Below are 21,755 nucleotides of genomic sequence, written 5' to 3'. Positions count from 1 at the left end.
GGTCGCACCCCCACCGATTAGCTAGTTATCCCCTATCCTGCAGAAAGGAGATAACTCCTTCAATGTTCTATTTAACACATATATATCATTTGGTGGCTCAGTATATATGAAGATCATTGGTCCAATTGGTTTTCAGTGGAAGGCAATAATATTAAGTTATCTATGGTTGGCTTGTGATGGATGTTCCCACAGTTATTTGTCGAGTCTTGAAGCAACATAGACATGTCCACCATAAAACCAGTGGGTCATTTAATGAATTGAACAAAGCAATGTAACGTCTGCATGTCCACTGATGACCCACTCATGATAGTTACTTATTGACTGATCTGTTAGTCTAGGTATGTATCATAATGAAAGGTATGGTTACAACATCCACCTACCATGTGCCACTTATAATATTGGTGTTCTTCTACCATTTGCCACTAGTAAAACTGGTGTCTTCCTATAATGTGCCACGTATCATACTGGTGTCTTTTTATGTGGCCTATGTGAGCACTTACAGGTAACTGCTACCTCTGCATGCCTATAGATATATCCCGATGTACCACAGCTTATTATCACAGGATAACTATGATATATATCTGTCACAGGCGGTATTCATTCTATAGGTTTATAAATATACAGTCTATAGTTTTATCACAATTTGCATTTCTCTACTATTTTACCTATTTTTTATTCTTCTTGTGGTCTTTAGGAGAATGGTACAATCAAGAAGAGTATAAGTCAGATGACCCAGAATGTTCTGCTTGTCCTATCCACACGAGGCCAGTATCAGGAGATTCGAGAGAAGATCCGACAGCCAGTGATGGACAAAGGGACGATTCTCAAAGCCAAGCCACAGTCTGCACAGAAAGACATCCTTAGTGTATGTGGAGACCCACTAATCCTGGCTCAGCAGCTCACGACAATCGAACTAGTGAGTATCTTGCTAACTAAATGGCCCTGTAGCCTCTTGTAAAATTATACTCTTGTATAGCTATACTATGTGTATTCACACCTATACCATAAGGAAAGACAGGAGGAGATGTGGTACCGAGGAACAATGCAATCTGCTGGTGAACAAGCATTTGTTCTCTTGTCGGCTGATCATTTACACAGAACAACCATGAGCCAAGTCTCCCGATAATCAGCCAAGGCCTTAATGTTCTCCAGCTTTGAAATCTGAGGCTTAGCTTTGTGCCTACCAGGGTACATAATTACATAGTTAATAAGGTTGAAAGATTAATAAGATGTCCATCAAGTTCAACCTACATTATAACCCTAGTGTTGATCCAGAGGAAGGCGAAAAACCCTTATGACATATTATGAGGGTATTATTAGCCACAACATAGAAATCCCCAAGATACTGCAAAATGTTGACTTTTTGTATGTTTTTTTTTTTTTTTCTCACTGCAAGATTGTTTGATATCTTGATACTTAAGGTGTTTATCTTAAACAGGAGCGTCTAGGAAACATTTACCCTGAAGATCTAATGCAGATAATCAGTCATATGGACTCTCTGGATAACCATAAGGTGGGTTCCCGATAGCTGTCACAGATTTTCTATCTACACTATTGATAGTACCATCCTTCAAGCACTTCACTATATACATTATAAATCAGATTTATTCAGGGATATTCTGGTCTACTCAAGTAGCAACTTATCCTAAGCTTAAAGCCGGATCATCACAAACGAGATCTCCATGAAGTATTAACCATATGTTCTTACTGCTAACAATATCTGTGCTTTCTATCATCCTCAGTGCCGAAGTGATGTCACCAAGACCTATAACCTAGAGGCCTATGATAACTGGTTTAACTGCCTCAGTATGCTGGTGGCTACAGAGATATGCAAGGTGAGTCCTGTGAAGGAATGTCTATGTAACAAGACACAATACAAAGTCTATTGTCATCTCTTATCTCCGACTGATCGATACCCAGACACAGCATGTTGTTTATGCAGAGTAGACATCATGAACTGTAAGGTGTAGATGTAACTATGGAAGCCTCATAGGACATGAGCAGAAATAGGCATTAAGCAGTGCAATGATTCCTCTGTCTGGAAGAACATAAAGAAGAAGTGGAGAAGATTTTCAAACAGTGCTTAAATTGCACAACCCAGGCCACCCTAGCACGTTCAGCCATCGAAGAGAATGCAAATAACTGAAAGAGTTTCATTACAGAAGTTCTGACCACTCGCACTGAATCTACCATTCTGAAATAATGTGCTCTGATCAGATAAAGCAAAGTACAAGAACGTAGGTAAAAACCAATGCTAGCAATTCTCCAAAGGATCCTGACACCAAATAGAAATAATAATGGTGGAAATTCCATGTTATCATAGATACTGAAGTGGGGGGACAAGGTCCAATACTACATACAGCCACTATCACTGTACGGCAGTGTGCCTGCTCAGTGGTGCAGGGAGCGGCTCCTTCAATCAGCTTTTCAGCGGAGATGCCAGGAGTTAGATCTATATAAGCATTGGCCATCAATATAATGCTTTATTATGTCTTACAACATGGCAATGACCAGTAGCTTAACCAGAACGGCCAAATGGTGTGGTGAAGATATTGAGTTGTATATTGAGTAATCAAGGATGCTTTAAAAAGAAATATATATATATATATATATATATATATATATATATATATATGTGTGTGTGTGTGTGTGTGTGTGTGTGTGTGTGTGTGTAAGCATATTGCTTAAAAGAGGAAACATTTTGACATTGTGCACTAGCACCAGTACAAGTTTCCTGTTTCATGCTAATATAACGGGACCTCAAGTCTCGTGGTTTCAGAAAGAGCACTTCACTTTGACTTCCTTTTTGTATATAAATGTCATTTTTCTTAGAAAACTTTAGTCACAGATATGTGTATCTTTTGACACTTAGCTATAGTGTTAAATTTAACTTACATTCTGTCTATATGGGCTCTAATCTGGTTTAAATATGATATACGCCATGCGTAAGGGTTGGTGGCAAGATGCTCATTATTTTAGCGATAATGACTAACCCTGACACGTTGTCAGAAGATTCTGTAAATGATCATCTTATCGGCAACATGTTCAAAGACATTCTAGTTCAACACATAAGAAAACAAGATAGGTTCAGTGGATGGATCCTTTCTCTCCCTATAAGACCTGACACAGCCATAAGTATCCTGAAGGATATATCAGTTATATTCGGCTATATCCAGAATAAATTATAGACCAATACATACGTCATAGCATATAGTAAGTAATTTCAGCAGTAATGATGTCACCTTCTTCATGTTCTCCACCCAACAATCAGGACCATGCTAAGATAATAGCCAGAATAAGAGCTAATAAAATTTGTCATTTTATATAGATGACTATTTCACCTCAATAGTCAATGTATTTTACATCTCATGTTGCTTAATCATCAAATAGTTATAGGGGGCACAAAGGCAGCAGTCACACCTGGTGCTTGAAAGTAGAGATGATTGAATATTGGGAATTTTCAGGTTTGATCGAATTCGAGTTTTCCAGCCAGAGTACCGCCTGAAAAGCCTAGGTAATAGGCTGTATCCCTGATTTCTAGGCAGTACTCGGGCTGTCTCCACCTTCCCCACGAAACGGGCAATCAAATGGCGAAGGTTCTAAAAGGTTCAAGTTTAATCGAACCTGAAAATTCACAATGTTCGATCATCTCTACTTGAGAGGCCCAGATATCAAAATGTCCCATGAGATGACACCAGTATTATAAACGGCACATGGTAGGTGGGGCGCCCCATTAACTATTTGGCATTGGGGCCTGAAATCCCGAAATCATCATATCCGGTTTTCATCTATTACCACACACAGATCCATACTAGGGAGTGTACCCTTAGAGGGTTACAGTATTTTATTAATATTACAGCAGCATTGGCTATGCTTATACACCAATGATCAGAACGTATTATGTAGAAATACAGTAAATTGTTAGCGTGTCCATATTTCCATTAATCACCTTTGATGTATTTGTGTCTCCTATAGGTTGTAAAAAAGAAGCAGAGAACAAGAGTGATGGAATTCTTCATAGATGTTGCCCGGGAATGTTTCAATATTGGCAATTTTAACTCTATGATGGCCATCATTTGTAAGTGGCTTGTGGGATGTGATGAACGTTTCCACCTGTGTCCGCCATTTTCTTTCCACATTATGAGCTCTGATCTCATTAATCGGTGCCCCCTATAAAGAGGCAGAGGAGCACAAACAAATGCTGTATCATTCATGCAGCCCTTCACGTTTGTCGTCCAGCCATTTCCTATTCATTACATGGAGAGATGTGCAGCCAATTTATTTACCTGCTAAAACAATGCAAATGAGCAAATCCTTATTTATTGGCTGATGACTGGACCTATTATACAAAGCAATGTTCAGCTTATAATCGTCCCATGTAATAGAGTCCTCAGACTTTCACTGACCATACATTTTGTAGTGTAAGATATAATATAAGGGGGTTGTCCTAAGGTCACCAACACTGTATGTGACTTCTAGTTTTCCTCTTTTCTAGTCTGCGTTGTGTGTTTGTAGATTGCTTTTCTTATTGCTGTAATGTGACAATATAATGGAATTGTTTTGCAGCCGGGATGAACCTCAGTCCTGTGGCGCGGCTTAAGAAGACATGGTCAAAAGTCAAGACAGCAAAGTTTGATGTCTTGGAGGTTAGTATATTACAAGTTTACAAAAAGAAAGTTAAAGGGGTTTTCCACTCAAACATAACTTTTGATATGTTGCTGCCCATGGTGAGACTAACAATTCCTTCCATACTTGTTATTATTTATTCAGTCTTCTTCCCCCAGCTCTAAGGTGCTGAAGACACAAAAATCTGTGTGTTAGCTTTTCTCTCCGTCTCCCCCTCCTCTTCCCTCCCTTCAGAGACAGCTGATGTAAACAAGATTCATCTTTGTAGCTTCTTTGTAATGCCAGGAGGGATAATCAGTAGGTTCATTAGCAACTTGACCTCATATTAACTCTCCCAGTATTACAAAGAAGCTACAAAGTTGCAGATAAAGCCAGTAATGGACTTGTTTACATCAGCTGTCTCAGAAGGGAGGGGGAGGAGGAGGAGGAGACACACAGTTTTTTTGTGTCTTCAGAAGAGAGCAGCAGCTGAGAACTGGGGGAAGGAGATTGATTAGATAATAACAAGTATGGCAGGAATTGTTAGTCTCACTATGGGTAGCAACATATCAAAAGTTATGTTTCAGCGGAATACCCCTTTAATAAGGAAAAAAAACCTGAAAGGCAAGGGAAATTGGGATGTGTAGTTTTATAGGCAGTAGTATAGTCAGCTTTCTGAGACAAAAGTGAATTTAAATAGAGACAGCCTTTGGATGGCACTTCTGTGTCTGTGGGTGGTGCACGTAGTCGGAAAAAATTCCAGCAATACTGTAAAAGTTCAATCTCGGCACTCACCATAAATGCTTCATAATTTTAGTGTAGAAAATTCATAGACGTTTCGGCATTAGCCTATTACAGCTGAGAAAGACTTACGCCGAAACGTCTATGAATTTTCCACTATAAAATTGTAAAGCATTTATGGTGAGTGCCGAGATTGAACTTTTACATAAGTAAATTTAAAGAGATTACAAGACCTGGGATTTTTAGCAAACAGAAATCCTGGCTTTAGTATAAAGCACTACAGGATTTTTTTCCACTGAATTATAACTTTGTGCCAGGAAAAGACAAGTATGTAAAAATAAAGCAAGGGAAGATTTTTATTTTCAGATGAATGATCCACCTGCAGCTGTAAAAATGGAACCTCTGACCCTTTCAGTATTAATAATCCATAAGAGGTGGCGGTGACCTTTCACTTATTCTTCTGTGATATCTAGAGCCTATTCTTTTAAACTGAGTCATAGCGCCCTCTATGGTTCACAGTGAGAAGCTGTAATAATACAAGCCTGCAACCAAATAGCAGTAAGCTGTTGCTTTAATCTGAACATTTCCCCACATTCCTCATAGCACCACATGGACCCATCCAGCAATTTCTGCAACTACCGCACTGCGCTGCAAGGAGCCACACAAAGGTCCCAGAGCGCCAACAGCAGCCGGGAGAAGATAGTCATCCCAGTGTTCAACCTGTTTATCAAAGACATCTTCTTCCTCCATAAGATCCACACTAATCGATTACCAAATGGACATATTAATTTCAAGGTAAATCCAGGGGCTTTTCACTGAACTGCAAGACACAACTAATAAATGAACATGAGATAGAACCCAGTATCACTTCTATTCCGATTTTGCTATAGTAGTTTTATACACCAATTATCACATCGCCATCAGCAAAGTATGTACTAAAGACTGTAAAGAATAACTGATATTTAATACCAAAACCAATATTTAAAAAAATGGACTATATAATCAAAGTGGGATTCTTACTCCCTCTACTGGTGGTTTGATAGAATACAGCAAAGATTCTAAGCTGTTGCAATTACTCAATAGAATTAAAATGGTTATTCTAGTTTATCTAAAAAATAAGACAAGAATAGTATTTATGGCACATGATAATAAACGTTATTGACCATCTTGGCTCTGGCTTTGACATCAATGGATGATTCCCAGGATAGTATACTAGGCCAGCACTTCAGCGTATGTATTTTTAACTTCTATATATTTTTATGTTGTTGTTTTGCAGAAGTTTTTGGAGATTTCCAGACAGATTCACGATTTCCTTACCTGGAAGCAGGTAGAATGTCCGTTTGAAAAAGATAAGAAGATTCAGACCTACCTTCTGACTTCTCCAATTTACACAGAAGAAGGTGAGTGAGTGTGCTGTCAGACTGGACAGATTAGGTATACACCCTGTACTTTAGCATGTGGAGATGGATAAAGATCAATAATATAAAATAATAAAGTGTTTTTTGTTTTTTACATTTTACTAAAACCAGTTCTTTGTTATGTCAGCTCTCTTTGTAGCTTCCTTCGAAAATGAGGGTCCAGATAATCACATGGAGAAGGACAGCTGGAAGACTCTCAGGTACAGGCAACTTTTTATATTAACCAAAATTTCAGCATGGCAGATTATACCAATTAATAGAATTTATGGAAAGGGATACAAGGTCTTGGATGTGTATATAGAGATTCTTCATGTATATCATTAGTTTCCTTCCATCTGTCATCCAAGGCCACCCATAGACATAATCCATTAGTGCCTATATGCATTACTAGCACTACATATCATAGTGCATTATATTTTCTAATTACAAGCTGGGAGTCAGGTGTTAGGGTCCATTTACACAGAAAGATTATCTGACAGATAATCTGCCAAAGATTTGAAGCCAAAGCCAGAAACAGACTATAAACAGAGATCAGGTCATAAAGCAAAGCCTGATATTTCTCCTCTTTTCAAATCCATTCCTGGCTTTGGCTTCAAATCTTTGGCAGATAATCTGTCAGATAATCTTTCTGTGTAAATGGACACTTAAATTGATCAATCAATACTAATAGATAATGCATCACTAATTATCTTGGTCGTTTACTTCCCCCACTTCTAATGTTTAAAGAGTGTAAATTATAAAGCAAAAAATGAAGCCCATCAACATGCATGTCTATTTACTTCTAATGTATAAGGAAAAAATAGAAACCATTAACAAGCAGTTTCACAGTTTAAGTGTCAAAACTCTGGCCTCAGCAAAAACCACTGTAAGTCTTCACAAAGACCAGTGTATTAGGGATGCAAGTCCTGGACTGACCGATGGTTTGAGAACTTGAGCTGACAGCTGTCATTTAAGGTCAAGTCAGGACCTTCAACCATAATACAGTTAGCTCAGTGTACTAGTTCCTATACATTGGCCCAGATTTAGTTACTAAACCAAAATGATATCTTCAAATGTACTGGTATGTTTACAGTAATTAAGGAGAACTCCAGCAATGTACTTCTTTACTTTTTTTTTTTTTTTTTTTCAAACCAACTGGTGTCAGAAAGTTATACAGATTTGTATTAACTTCTATTTAAAAATCTTCAGTCTTCTAGTACTTATCATTTACTGTATGTTCTGCAGGAAGTGGTGTATTTTTTTTCAGTCTGACACAGTGCTCTCCGCTGCCACCTCTGTATGTCACAGCTACTGTCCAGAGCAGTAGCAAATTACCATAGAAAACCTTCCTGCCTTGGACAGTTCCTGACATGGACAGAGGTGGCAGCAGAGAGTACTGTGCCAGACTGAAAGAATACACCATTTCCTTCACGACTTACAGCAGCTGATAAGTACTGGAAGACTTTAGATTTTTAATAGAATTCATTTACAAACCTATATAACTATCTGACCCCAGTTAATTATATATATATATATATATATATATATATATATATATATATATATATATATATATATATATATATCTTATGGTGCTCCCTGGGGTCACTATACTCACATGTAATCCTTTTCTCTCCACCCAGGTCCACACTTTTAAACCGAGCCTGAGAGAAGCTTCTTCGGTCGCCTGAAGCACACAGGAATTTAGCTTTTTTATGTTTGTTTTTTGTTGTATTGTGCAGAATGTTTTAGTCAGGAAGACAGTCCTCGCTGGTTGGGGGTCTGCTGAATTTTGTACATAATCTTTTACAAGACTAAAAAATATACTGGTATATAAATATAATTATATAAATATATATATTTCATGCTTTAAGCACTTATGAAAGAAAGAAATCAGAAAGGGATACATGTTTTCTTATTTTTATCATTTATTATATAAAATAAAATAAAAAAAACCCTATGCTGCTGGAATGGCCACCAGAATGCAGATGTTTATACATGCACTGTATAAGCCTTTTTCATATGAGGGTTAACCCTATATATGCTACTACTCCTATTATTATAACACAAGGGCAGGGCCCTGCTTTCTCCATTTGATGGGTGTTTATAAATCTGCGGGTTTTTAATGGGAGACATTATATACTATGCCCGCACCAACTACTTGTTGCTAATATGAGATATGAACTATTCACTCCACCATGTTCACTCTTATCTGACTCTTTGGAATAAAGCATTACCGTCATATAGACAAGTTAATTGTTCTGATTGCTAAATATAGCTTGAAGAAGTGCGGGTCAGCAGACATGTTCCAATATCGGCGGAATGCTTACGTAAATTCAGCGTGGAGTTGGAAAAAATTTATGAAACACTTTCCTCGCTGATTCCTCAGTGTGAACTGGCCCTTAATCTATAGAGCAAGGGTAGAGAACCTCGGCTCTCCAGCTGTTGCAAAACTACAACTCCCATTATGCCTGGACAGTCAAAGCTAAAGCCAAGGTTCTCTACCCCTGCTATAGATGCGGTCTCCTGCAATGAGTTGGGTCAAGTGATGAGCTGGAGAGAAAAGCGACCAGCTGCTTACTTCACCCACCTATATTTACAGATGAGTGCTAAGGCATATCTGTGTGGGACCAAAGGAGTTGGAAGAAGTCATGGAGGCAGATTGATAAATGCAACATCAACCACATAAAGACACATTGATAGCCCACATATGTTAGTCTGATGGTAGTCAGACGCAGTGAAGGTGCCTTTGTAGTAATACACTAAACAGAAAAAAAAAACATCCTACACATGCTTTCTCTGGCTTGAAAACCTTAACAGATTTTATATATATATATATATATATATATATATATATATATATAGCTATTATTTAAAAATTATCTAATCTCCCTCATTTTTACAGTCACGAGGACCAAGAAAACTGATAAATATGGGATGTTGTTTGTCAGGATGGAAAGGTGGTGTTGGATCAAGGGAGTTGAGGTTCTCACGTACCCCAATTTACTATAAGTTCACTCATCTCTACCGATCACCTATCAGAGGAGAGTGGGGAGACCTCCATACACTTTAGTCTATTTAGTGTATAGGGTCTGAGAACCTCCAATTTTGTTAGGGAGAGACTGTCACCATCACCGGACCCCGACCAACAACCTCCTGTCACTCATCTTTCTGGACATTTGAGTGTACTATTGGTAGAGTGGGATATTGGGTGTAATTTCCGCGTTAAGATTTCTCCTATATGAAGTGGTTCTCTTCATATATCCACACTACTGACGATACTCTATATAAATCATATAAGCAAAAATGGCCAATTTTTTTTTTTTTTTTTTTTCCAGTTCCATTTTTTACCATTCAGAGATAAAGCATTGCATTTAGTTGAAGAAGACATCTGCAATTTTTAGTCTTATTTATCTTGTGACTTTTTTTAACGTGTCCCTCTGATACCCCAGTCAGCAGTCATTGACACATAATCTGGCGCAATCCACTTAGATCCAGAGCTCTGTGTTAGGGCTGAGGCTCTTAGTATAAAGACACATTTGCCATCATTGTGATTGAAGTATTAGTATCTGCCTTTAGCTGCTTTTCTAGATCTAGTAAGTACCATATCTGACCATACAATGTAATCCATACTACACTAATTTACCGCATGCAGTCACTTGCCGGACTACGGAGACGCCTGGAAACAGCACATCCTAAAACCAAGTCCATTTCATGCAACAGGACGAGTGGACAAAACTAGTGTGTTGTGTATGGGTTAATAGAGTCTGTCTGTAGGGGGGCTTCTGTAACGCAGGATGGATGGTTTCTAAGTCTCATAGTGGGATGCTCCATCTTGTAGCTATCCCTTAGCTTACATTTCAGGGTACTGAAGCTTTTTATCATGCACACCTTTTATACTCAGGCCTACTCAGTCCATAACTGTATTATTTGGTTCTATTCCCACTGGCTTGTTCAATCAGATCTGTACTGTGAAGCAGGGTATTCTGTGTTCGACCTAATGTGCTTGCATAAATAAATACAGAATCGCTTCAAAGTGAACCTGAAGTCTTTGGTTTTTATTCTTAGTGCTCAGATTCCTTTCCCTTCTATTTCACCAATAGCCCCTCCACATTACACTCTGACACAATGCAAACATCTGTCAGAAATATAAAGAAGAATATGACACAGAGTTCAAAGTGTTGATTTGTCTCTAAATTCCCCAGATGTCAATCAGATCGAGCAATGTTAGGCTGCATTCACACGTCTGTGATATACAGTCCTTAAAGGGCACCTGTCATCAAAACAATTCTATCTAATCTATCACCATCATATTATAGAGGAGGAAGAGCTGAGCAGATTGATATATAAATCTTTGTGGGTATCTATTCTGCATAGCTTGTAACATGTTGATTGAAATCTCAGATCATACTGGGCTAAGAAGTCCAGTAGGCGGTGTCACTCAATGGACTGGACTCTTTAGCATAGAAAGAGTTAGAGATTTCAATCAATAAATTACAAGTTAGAATGTTTCCCCATAAAGATATATATCAAGCTGCTCAGCTATTCTGCTGATAGCTTAGGTAGCAATTTTATGGCAACACATTCCCTTTAAGCTGATTGTATATCACAGACTGAACTCTTCAACACTTACAAAACTTGGCTGTATCGACACAGTAGCATAGACTTTTAACTTCGGAGCACACTGCATTATAAATTATTATGAATTATTACGATGCAGGGAGTTTTGTAAGAGTTTAGTCGGTGATATACAGTTAGCTTACAGACCATATATCACGGACATGTGTATGAGCCTAAAGCCCCTTTTATATGGCTGATTATCGGCATAAAGCGTTGCTAGAAACACTCCTTCGATAATCGCCCCATGTAAAAGTGGCAGCGATCAGCCCTATCATCGGCTGATTGCATCTTTTGTGCCACAGTAAATTTAGCACTATCCACACCATAGGGGACAAGAATGATTGCAAGGGATCTGACTAACTTGCCCCCGGCAATCTCTAGATGAGCCCCTTGATCCTTTGTTTTGAATACAGCCACAGGTTTGCACGTGACCCGCAGCACTATTCCTTTTCTATGGAGCCGCCAGACACAGCTGAGTGCTGTACTCTGCTCTCTCTCCGGCAGCTCCTCTCATTCTCTATGGAGCCGCTGGAAAGAGCTGAGGGCTATACTTGGCTGTCTCTCCAACTGGCAACCCGCAGTTGTATGTAAAACAAAGGAGCCCGGGGTCGATCTGGAGATCGCCGAGGGGGCACGAAGGTCGGACCCCCCTGCAATCTCTTTTTTAAATGGAAAACCCCTTTAAGAGTAGCTTCACACGTACCGTATCGCAGCTGATTTTCTGGTGCAGATCAGCAGCAGATTTGACTAAATGAATGAACACAGCATCAAATCCGTACTGTAAAATCCGCAGCGGATTTTGCAGTGCGGATTTAATGCTGTGTTCATTCATTTAGTCAAATCTGCTGCCGATCCGCACCAGAAAATCAGCTGCGATACGGTACGTGTGAAGCAACCCTAAGGCTATGTTCAAGCCATGATACTCAAAATAACAGACGTCGTTTTGAGTACCAAAGGACGGTAAAAAAAAAAAATTAAAATATCGTCCGCTGTTCGTGCAAATTAATGTCACGAATATTAAAGAGGTTGTCCCTCTTCCTTACAGGTTGTGCCTGACGAGGAATCACAAAGTCTATTTAGCATAAATAAAATCTGGTTTACTTTGAAGGTACTTGTATGCAGCAGGTCATACAGCTTTGCATTGATATAACACTTCAAACTTGATAAGACACTTTAGGATCCAGATCTGTACTGAGAGTATAGAGGGTAGTACAGTCGTGCTGACTGGGTTGTGTACTGAGAAGTAGAAGAGCGGGACAGAAGAGTTGAGAGTCCCAACCCAAGTAGTTCTGTGCTCTGCCGGAACTTCGGAGGTAGAAATAGAAGAATACTTGAGAAGAGAGAGAGAATACTTGTGCCCGTGTTTTGACTCCTTGGTCTTTGCACCACCTATTGCCCTACCAGTGTCGGGGGCCCCGTCCAAGTGGGTGAAAAGCCCCAGACCTTGTTCCCTGGGATGAGCAGAATGCTGACAGTTCCCTGCTTACACCCGCTCTGTGAGATAGAGTTCATAGGCTTCTAGCAACTTTGCTCTATCCGGATCAGTTCCTTTTCTTTCTTTGGATACTGTCCTGCACTGTGTCTCTCCTGGTTCACGGCGTGGGTTGAGATGATCCCTGACTTGTCCTCTCTAGTAAAGGCTTAACACTGCATAGTATTGTGTGAGATTGCTTGAGAAAAATAGATGTCTAGAAACATGGGTTCTGTGTCTAGACCACAGTTTAAACTGGGGACCTTGCAGGAGCCAGGGCCCAACTAGACCACTGTAGAAAGTGTTCTGGCTAGTGCCCTTCCTCTAGAGTCCAGCAACGGACACTATACTTCCTCTACCCATGTGACTTCCTACCTACAGCCCCTGTAAGGTGTGCTGTGAGTGGGTGAGGAGTGCAGATAAGAGAAGTAAAGAGAGAGATGCTAGGTGAGAAGAAAGGACTCTCATTTGCATACAGATCCATGTGACACACAAACAATAACCCCTTGCATACTACAGCTGTGCAATAACTAAATATACATATTTGCAACAACATCTTTAGGCGAAACTCTGGTACTACTACATAAACACTTACACTCAAAAAGTACAGGCTTTTATGAAGGGTGTAACCAATAGCAACACCCGTGGTGGGACACGACACCAGCACACATGTACGTGTTAGGAGTTGTAGAGCTGGCATACGTATACACTACAGTAGCTATCCTACAGGTGGGTGGGGTTTTAATGAGCCAGGATTGTTACAGATTTACCTCAGCAAGAAAAAGATAGAATAGTGACTGACATGAGGTGGAGTAGCATCTCTCCTCTTCTTTATTTATATAGCTCCAACCTATTCTGCAGTGTTATACAGAGATTGTAGTCACTCATGTTGATCCTTGTCCCCAGTGGAGCTCACAATCTTTTGGAGAGTGTAATAAATTCCATGAGGAAACTGGGGGACATACATGCAGCTGTTGTACATGGTGGTATTTGATCCTAGGACTCCAACACTACAAAGCAACATGGCTAACCTCTGTACCCCCCCACCACCTCACAACATGGCTCACCTCTGTGCCCCCACCACCACCTCATAACATGGCTAACCTCTGTCCCCCCACCACCACCTCACAACATGACTCACCTCTGAGCCCGCACCACCACCCCACAACATGGCTAACCTCTGTCTCCCCCCCACCCCCACATGGCTAACCTCTGTGCCATCCACAAGATGGCTATCAGCTCCTGAACTCTTCCATGTCATGCTGCCCTTACTGCTGCAATTTCTTCTGGGCTCAGATGTAAGCTCCTCCTACAGGGGTGGGGCTAAATAAATGTGGATGCATAAAACCCACCCACCTGATGACTCATTGTTCCCTCACTGACAGGAACAGGAAACAGGAAGGGAACCTGACATCACAGGAAGTGGAAAAAAAAAAAAAACAGAGTGATTGATCCTGAGAATACAATAAGCGCTCTAAGTGAAAAAAAAAATATAGGAGTGTATGTAGAACATACAACACCCATAGAAGTCAATGCAATGCTGGTTTATTGAAAAATCCCGGAAAACACCTTTAATTTGATGGCTGCTGTGGTATTATATACAGTCTGCAACCAACCATTGTTCTTTCCATAGACTTCAATGAAAATCATTGAAGAATGAAAACATTGGCCGTTATTTTAAATTCAAAGGGTGGCCTCTATTTTACAGTATGTGAACATGGCCGTAACATGAATTTGAACTTCCTGCATTTTATGTGAATAGTAATGTGGCCAGGATTATGTACTGGCAGTAATGTCCTCTGAACTCTATTAACAGCTTCTGATTTTTGAGCAGCTCAAGTGAGTATGAATATACCCTATATAGCTGACATTGCTGTGTCTGCAACTCTGTGCTGTATAGTGCACACAGGATATGGCAACTATTGAAATGAAACAGAAATTAAAGGGAGACTGTTAATCAAAGTTTTTTTGTTTAGTTTTTTGAACTAAACAAGTTCATATCATATGATATAGTCATATCATATAATAATATAAAGTTTTGAGATGCATTTGGAACTAATACATTGCATAGACTGATACTAAAGGCAGTGTCCTGACAAATGGGGAGGAAAGAGTTAACATTCTCATGTTTCTTTGCTCCTGTCAGTGCAGCCTTTATTCCTCTGACCTCTAACCCTTGTGACACCTCTGCTCATGTCAATGTTACTGAAATAACCTCTGTTTACTGCCGAGCAATAAAGCTGAATTTTCACAGATCAGGTATAAGCAGTCAACCTTAAAAGGGAACCTGTCACTCGGGATGCAGGCGCAGAGCCTACCCCACCCCCCGGGGCAGCCCCAGATACTTACCCTTTCCTGCAAGTCCCACTCCTGGAACCGGTCCCGGGACAAAGATACCCCCGTCGGAAGTGGTGCTCGCGCTGCAGAGATGAGTCTGATGCCCATAGAGAATGACGGCTCTATTCATTCTCTTTGGGCATCAGACCCATCTCTGCTGATTAGCATACAGCACGAGCTCAGCTTTAGGCGCCGATATCTCCGTCCTGGGACCAGTTCCAGGAGCCAGGAGCGTGACTTGCAGGAAAGGGTAAGTATCCGGGGCTGCACAGAAGGGTCGGGCAGCTCTGCGCCCGTGTCCTGGGTGACAGGTTCCGTTTAACACGGTGACATCCTACTGGGCAGCCCTGATTTATAGGCCCTGGCAAAATACATTACGGGCATGGGGTGGGGAGAATAAAAAAAAAAAAAAAAAAAAAGACACAAAAGACATGTGCCGCATGACCAGGCTCCCATACCCCGCCGGTTGTCATCTTTTCCCGGGTATGTAACGAATCGGCTGAAACGTTAAAAGCAGGTTGGGTTTAGCCTGCTCAGCCAATCAGTGACTGCAGTAGTATGTCGCACCAGTCACTGACTGGCTGAGTGGGGTATTCATCAGCTGGATTGAGAAGGGAGCCAAAACAGCCGTCAGGGGTCCAGGAGAGGGACGCGGCATCAGGACAGATAAATATAACCTTTTTTTATGTTCCCCCAGGGCTGGGCGATTAATCGAATTAATTCGATTAATTCGCCCAGAAGGTTAGAATCGATTTGATTTTTTGTGAAAATCGTAAATTCGATTTTCACAAAAAATCATTGCGGGCAGAGAAGGGCAGAGAAGCGCGGAGAGTCAGTCGGGCGGGCGGTGCAGGTGCCGGGCGGGAGATGGAGGGCGGGCAGCACTGCGTGGAGGTGCCGGCCGGGCATGAGGTGCAGGTTACGGCCGGCGGGAAGTGAGGGGGCGGCGCTGCGTGGAGGTGCCGGGCGGGCGGGAAGTGCGGCGAGGTGCAGGTCGGTCGGCAGTCCCCCAGAGCCGCGACCGACCTTCCCCAGCTGTACACATAGCGTTCCGTTCCCCTACCGGCCACACATGCAGGTCCCGGTCTCTGCAGGAGGCTGCAGGGACTGTAGTGGTGATAGCGTCGCTGCCATTACTGGAGCTGTACAGCAGGATCTTCACCCCTGATCCCGCTGTACAGCTCCAGTAATGGCAGCGACGCTATCACCACTACAGTCCCTGCAGCGACCGGGACCTGCATGTGTGGCCGGGGTGAGGGGAGGAGGGCTATGTGTACTCCTTTCCCAATCATTCCCAGCTGCCCCAGCCCCCTTCCATCTCCCCCAGTCCCCCTTCACTCACCCCCAGTCGCCCTCCATCACCCCCACTCCTCCTTCAGTCGCCCTCCGTCACCCCCAGTCGCCCTCCGTCACCCCCCGTCACCCCCAGTCCTCCTTCGTCACCCCCAGTCCTCCTTCGTCACCCCCAGTCCTCCTTCGTCACCCCCAGTCCTCCTTCAGTCACCCCCAGTCCTCCTTCAGTCACCCCCAGTCCTCCTTCAGTCACCCCCAGTCCTCCTTCAGTCACCCCCAGTCCTCCTTCGTCACCCCCAGTCCTCCTTCAGTCACCCCCAGTCCTCCTTCGTCACCCCCAGTCCTCCTTCAGTCACCCCCAGTCCTCCTTCAGTCACCCCCAGTCGCCCTCCATCACCCCCAGTCCTCCTTCAGTCACCCCCAGTCGCCCTCCATCACCCCCAGTCCTCCTTCAGTCACCCCCAGTCGCCCTCCGTCACCCCCAGTCGCCCTCCGTCACCCCCAGTCGCCCCCCCGTCACCCCCAGTCGCCCTCCGTCACCCCCAGTCGCCCTCCGTCACCCCCAGTCGCCCTCCGTCACCCCCAGTCGCCCTCCGTCACCCCCAGTCGCCCTCCGTCACCCATCTATACCTGTACTACTACAGCCCTCATCTGTACCTGTACTACTACAGCCCTCATCTGTACCTGTACTACCACACCCCTCATCTATACCTGTACTACCACACCCCTCATCTGTACCTGTACTACTACTACAGCCCTCATCTGTACCTGTACTACTACACCCCTCATCTGTACCTGTACTACCACACCCCTCATCTATACCTGTACTACTACTACACCCCTCATCTGTACCTGTACTACTACTACAGCCCTCATCTGTACCTGTACTACTACACCCCTCATCTTTACCTGTACTACTACTACTACACCCCTTATCCACTATACCTCCACTACTAAACACACAAAGAAGATCTCCTATACTATATGGGGGCCCAGAATGGCACACAGGGGGCTTGTCTACTACATGGGGAGCACTGTTACAGTGAGAAGCAATACAGTTGTCTCAAATGTCATTAAAATAGTATCTGATGCTGCAAGGACAAAACTATTCTGTTTATTTAGCAAAAAGGAAAAAAAAAAATCGAGATTTAAATCGAGAATCGTCCAAAAAATTTTTTTAAAAATCGAGATTTTATTTTTTGGCCATATCGCCCAGCTCTACCCTGAAATAATTTTTTTGCCCTGCGCCAGACTTCTTTAAATGTCAAATCTGTAAAACAAGAAAGCATGGTCTGCACAGAACGTGCCACAATTAGGTAATATACGGCCACCCTGTAACTACTAGAGGATCATAGCAACAGCCAGCAAGCTCTACGACTCTATGAGTAATAGCCAATGTATCCACATGCACCAATAAAATAAACCCAGTCCATAGCAAAAAATAATTTTATTTCTTCATGTGGCGACACAGAAAAAAAAAAGAGAAGTCCAGTCTTGTCTGCAGAGTTTTTTTTACAACCATCTACTAAAAAGCAAAGCTCTTTGGTAAATGTGGATCTGTTCTGCGGTTTTATGGTGTTCAGAACAGATCATCCAAGACAAGAAAAAAAAATGGTAATTAAAATACATTAATATAAAGTACAGAACAATACTTCACATGGTTCCAGTCTTCATTTCACACCTTTAACGTAATACTGGGTTCAATAGCCAGGATATAGCAGAGAGAAATGATACTGGAACGGCAACAGATACCAGAACTAACACATCATCCCTTTATAGCAGAATTGTTCCGTTCTTACCTATGTTAGAGGACCAGTGACTACCCCTTGGTGTCTAAAATTTGTCACTTTTTTTCCCTGCCTACTGGTGCAAATTGTGCAGAATTATATTAGAACGTATAAAGGTTTCTATTTATAAAAGTACAATTCCACTTCCAATATAATAAAACTTAAAAAAAAAAAACAATAAAAAAAATTGAAAAGTTTAACAACTCTGCAAATACTGATTTTGTACCTATTGTAACCCCATTGGTAACTGGAAGCCATCGAGCTTCATAGTTAAATGAAGAGCATTGTACATAAATAAGTATCGATACCATGTTACATTATGCTCCAGAATGCTGTAAAGCAATAGCAGGGAATTCGTTCCCTGCACTGTCCCTGTCACTTAAAAAAAAAAACACGTTAAACATTTTAATCTGCTGGGGTCTTCTCACAAATTACTAGATAGAGAAGGGAGAAGCACTCCCTGAATTGCTGCAGCATACGGGCTTCATCGACTTACTGCAGGAGAAAGTCCCTATTGTGAGACAGGAAAGGCAGTGAAGCACTTAGCCAATCGCTTCTTCCCAGACCCCAAAGTTTTTTTTTTTTTGTTTTTTTTTTTGTGACAGTGCCCATTTAAGCTTGCAAAAAAAGATGAAAACTGGAACCTTACTGGCTTGTAACAAACTCCTTCAAGTGTCTGCATGAGCATTACTGGATTTATATGATGGAACTGGTGGTGAGGGCATCTATTGTGCTTTACTTGTGTGACGTAATGTGCCCAACTAGGTGCAGCTGCCACACAGGCAGCAATACAAAGCAAAATAGTCATAAAACACAGAGCTGTGCAGGTGTGATATGCTGTGTGCGTCCATACACGCACTATACATGCAAGCACTCATATTTACAGTACTTGCTAACATTTTACTGTCCCGCAAAGAGTACACAGAGTCTTTCTGCGCTCTCTGAAGTAATAAGGCACACAGGAGCTAGATGCTGCCAGGCCTCATTGGACAGCTTTGTTCCCATTCTGTGCTGATTTATGGTATGCTTCATGGCCAATACTGATAACAATAGATATGTCTTTATCCTAATTACACTGCTGTTAAATATTAACCATATTAGTCCTGGGCAGGCGTAGGAGACATGGTGTGCGGGTACTGTATTGCTGTAGAGAATCCCTGCTCTAAATTGTTTCCAAGTAATGAATAGTATGAGAGTCATTGCCATGCCTAAATGAGAGCGTATTAAAGATGGTTAAGCCCCGTACAGGTCCCACATCTATACACATAAGGCCCGCTATTAGTTAGTGGCCTGCAGTGTAAGCTCGATTTTCCTCTTCTGTATAAAACGTATAGGTTCATGCCTCAGACTCATTGTTTGTCCTGAAGGCTTGCTTGCGTAAATGGGCCTCAATTTCTTCTCGGAAAACCAGCATGCCGAGGTGAGGGTGGGATGCCTCATTCATAGCCTTGGACTGAATGCACATACGATATTGCTCTGGGGTCAGTTCATCCACGCAATGTTTCTCATGCCACAAATGGAACAGGCTGGGCACCGGAGTACGGACCACAACCAGATCCCCATGCAGGTACTTTCTGTAAAGGTGAACGTCCTCTCCTCCCCATCCTCTGAACTCCAAGTCAAATCCACCTGCATAACAAATGGCAATAATGGTCAATAATAATTTTTAAGAGGAAGTGTGAAACTGTATGCATGTTCTGTATCTGCCACTAGAGGGAGCCAAACTAATAGTGTATACAGGCATAAAGCCAGAAGACATACAATTAAAGGGGTTCTCCAGGATAAATTGATAAATAGCGATCCTATCAAGACTGTGGGGGACATGACAGTAATGTGTACTTACCTGTCTCACTCTGCTACAGCTGCTAAAAGTTCTTCGCTGCTTTCAGTATTTCAGCTAGATACGCTGACTAAAATGGTTTCCACCAAAAATGGCCGCTCAGCATAGACAGCATAGAATCTATTCTAAGCAGCCATTTCCGGTGGAAGCAGCTGACATTGGCAAAGCGCGGCGGCCTGGTACCCAGCAGCTGTGACAGAACAGGGCAAGTAAGTATACATCACTGTAGTTTCCCCCGCAGTCCAAGCAGTTTCACCAATTAACAATGTATCCCAGACAACCCTTTTAAGGGTTAGAAAAAGTACAGCTACTTTCTTTCAAAAACAGCACCACCCCTGTTTTCAGGTTGTGTGTGGTATTACAATCAAGCTCTAGTCAATGAAACTGAGCTGCAAAACCCCACACCCAAACGGAAGACCAGAGGGCAACATCATAAGAGCCTTGTCCTATATGTGTCACAACCATGATTACAGTTTATGACAAAATGCTGTGAACACATTTGAAGATAACATGAACGCTACTATCAAACCGAAAAAGGTATAAATGACACTGATTGATTTCTTAGCAAATACATCTGAAGAAAAGCAAATCAATAAAAGCAAAGTACAGAATAAATGACTGGATTTTATCACTTCTACCACTCACCAATTGTTAAGAAATCTGATTTATACTGGCAAGTCATTCCGAACCCAAAGTCCCTCCAGAATCCAGAGTCTTTCTTATGAACCTTGGAAAGTGAAATAAATGACAAGGATGAGTTAAAAGAAATATTGTCATTTTTAGGTATTGTTCTTATACAACAATTTAGTATAAGGGCCAGCGATCAGCCAACAACTAAACGCTCATTCGTTGACTGATCGCATCTTTTGTGCAGGTATTTAAAGGGAATCTGTCAGCTGTAATTTACATTCCGAACTGCTGACACTGTTAAGATAGCTGTCTAGGAGACACATTGTACCTTTCATATATCTAGCTGAGCTCCTCCTTTCTCATCACTCCCCATCCCATTCCTGACCCTGCCTAATTGTCAGTCAAGGATCAGCTTCCAGCTGACTATCAATCAAGAACAGTCAGATATGGGAGGGGGAGCTAAGGAAAGCCTTTTTGACACTTTGCACTGAAGAATAAAAACATTTTTCTGCACTGTTGAAGCACAGCTGGATATATACGAAAGGTACCACATCTCTCCTTGACCGAACAACTTCAGCAGTTTGGAATAGGAGCTGACAGCTTCCCTTTAAATCAGGGATGGGAACCTTTTGCCCTCCAGCTGTTGCAAAACTACAATTGCCATCATGCCTGGACAGCCAAAGCTTTAGCCGAAGGTTCCCCATCCCTGCTTTCAATCATTGCGAGTCAACCGAATATCTTTTGGGGTTTACTCGCTAGTTTTGAAGAAGAAAAAAAGTGCAAGGTAGTGGAATAGTAGTTTTCTTATTAACAAAAGATAGAACTTACCAGCTGTTGCTCCACAGGAGGTGGCACCTCCAGATTGGCGTATACAATAGCGGGATTATAAAGGCTAAACACAACGGGGTAGAACACCTTCTTACCTATAAAATCAAGATAAACGGATACTGTCAAAATATAAAGTATAAAATGTCAGGACTTCTTCACAAACATAGCGGAGCCCTATTCTCAAAGTAGATGCCCACCTAGAACTT

General features: G+C 41.8%; 2 protein-coding genes across 4 annotated transcripts in view; one reads left to right on the top strand and one right to left on the bottom strand.

The window, feature by feature from the left end:
* The window catches only part of RASGEF1A (RasGEF domain family member 1A), a 31,912-nt gene extending 21,150 nt beyond the window's left edge, over positions 1-10,762 (top strand). Inside the window, exons 5-13 of the mRNA XM_069980908.1 lie at positions 695-916; positions 1,439-1,513; positions 1,743-1,835; positions 3,976-4,078; positions 4,567-4,646; positions 5,950-6,141; positions 6,623-6,746; positions 6,892-6,964; positions 8,387-10,762. Of these exons, the coding sequence (XP_069837009.1) occupies positions 695-916; positions 1,439-1,513; positions 1,743-1,835; positions 3,976-4,078; positions 4,567-4,646; positions 5,950-6,141; positions 6,623-6,746; positions 6,892-6,964; positions 8,387-8,411 (987 nt within the window). The 3' untranslated portion in view covers positions 8,412-10,762. The remainder of the gene's footprint in view (positions 1-694; positions 917-1,438; positions 1,514-1,742; positions 1,836-3,975; positions 4,079-4,566; positions 4,647-5,949; positions 6,142-6,622; positions 6,747-6,891; positions 6,965-8,386) is intronic.
* Positions 10,763-17,892: 7,130 nt separating this feature from the next.
* The window catches only part of CSGALNACT2 (chondroitin sulfate N-acetylgalactosaminyltransferase 2), a 46,880-nt gene continuing 43,017 nt past the window's right edge, over positions 17,893-21,755 (bottom strand). For all 3 annotated transcript variants that reach the window (XM_069979280.1, XM_069979282.1, XM_069979281.1), the window contains exons 6-8: positions 21,550-21,644; positions 20,737-20,818; positions 17,893-19,880 (exon numbers count right to left, since the gene is read on the bottom strand). In XM_069979280.1, coding sequence (XP_069835381.1) covers positions 19,588-19,880; positions 20,737-20,818; positions 21,550-21,644 — 470 coding nt within the window. In that variant the 3' untranslated portion in view covers positions 17,893-19,587. The remainder of the gene's footprint in view (positions 19,881-20,736; positions 20,819-21,549; positions 21,645-21,755) is intronic.

Source organism: Dendropsophus ebraccatus, chromosome 8, assembly GCF_027789765.1.
Source record: "Dendropsophus ebraccatus isolate aDenEbr1 chromosome 8, aDenEbr1.pat, whole genome shotgun sequence".
NCBI classification, from domain to species: domain Eukaryota; kingdom Metazoa; phylum Chordata; class Amphibia; order Anura; family Hylidae; genus Dendropsophus; species Dendropsophus ebraccatus.
Note: the sequence above shows the minus strand (reverse complement) of the source record. Positions and strands in the feature narration are given on the sequence as shown.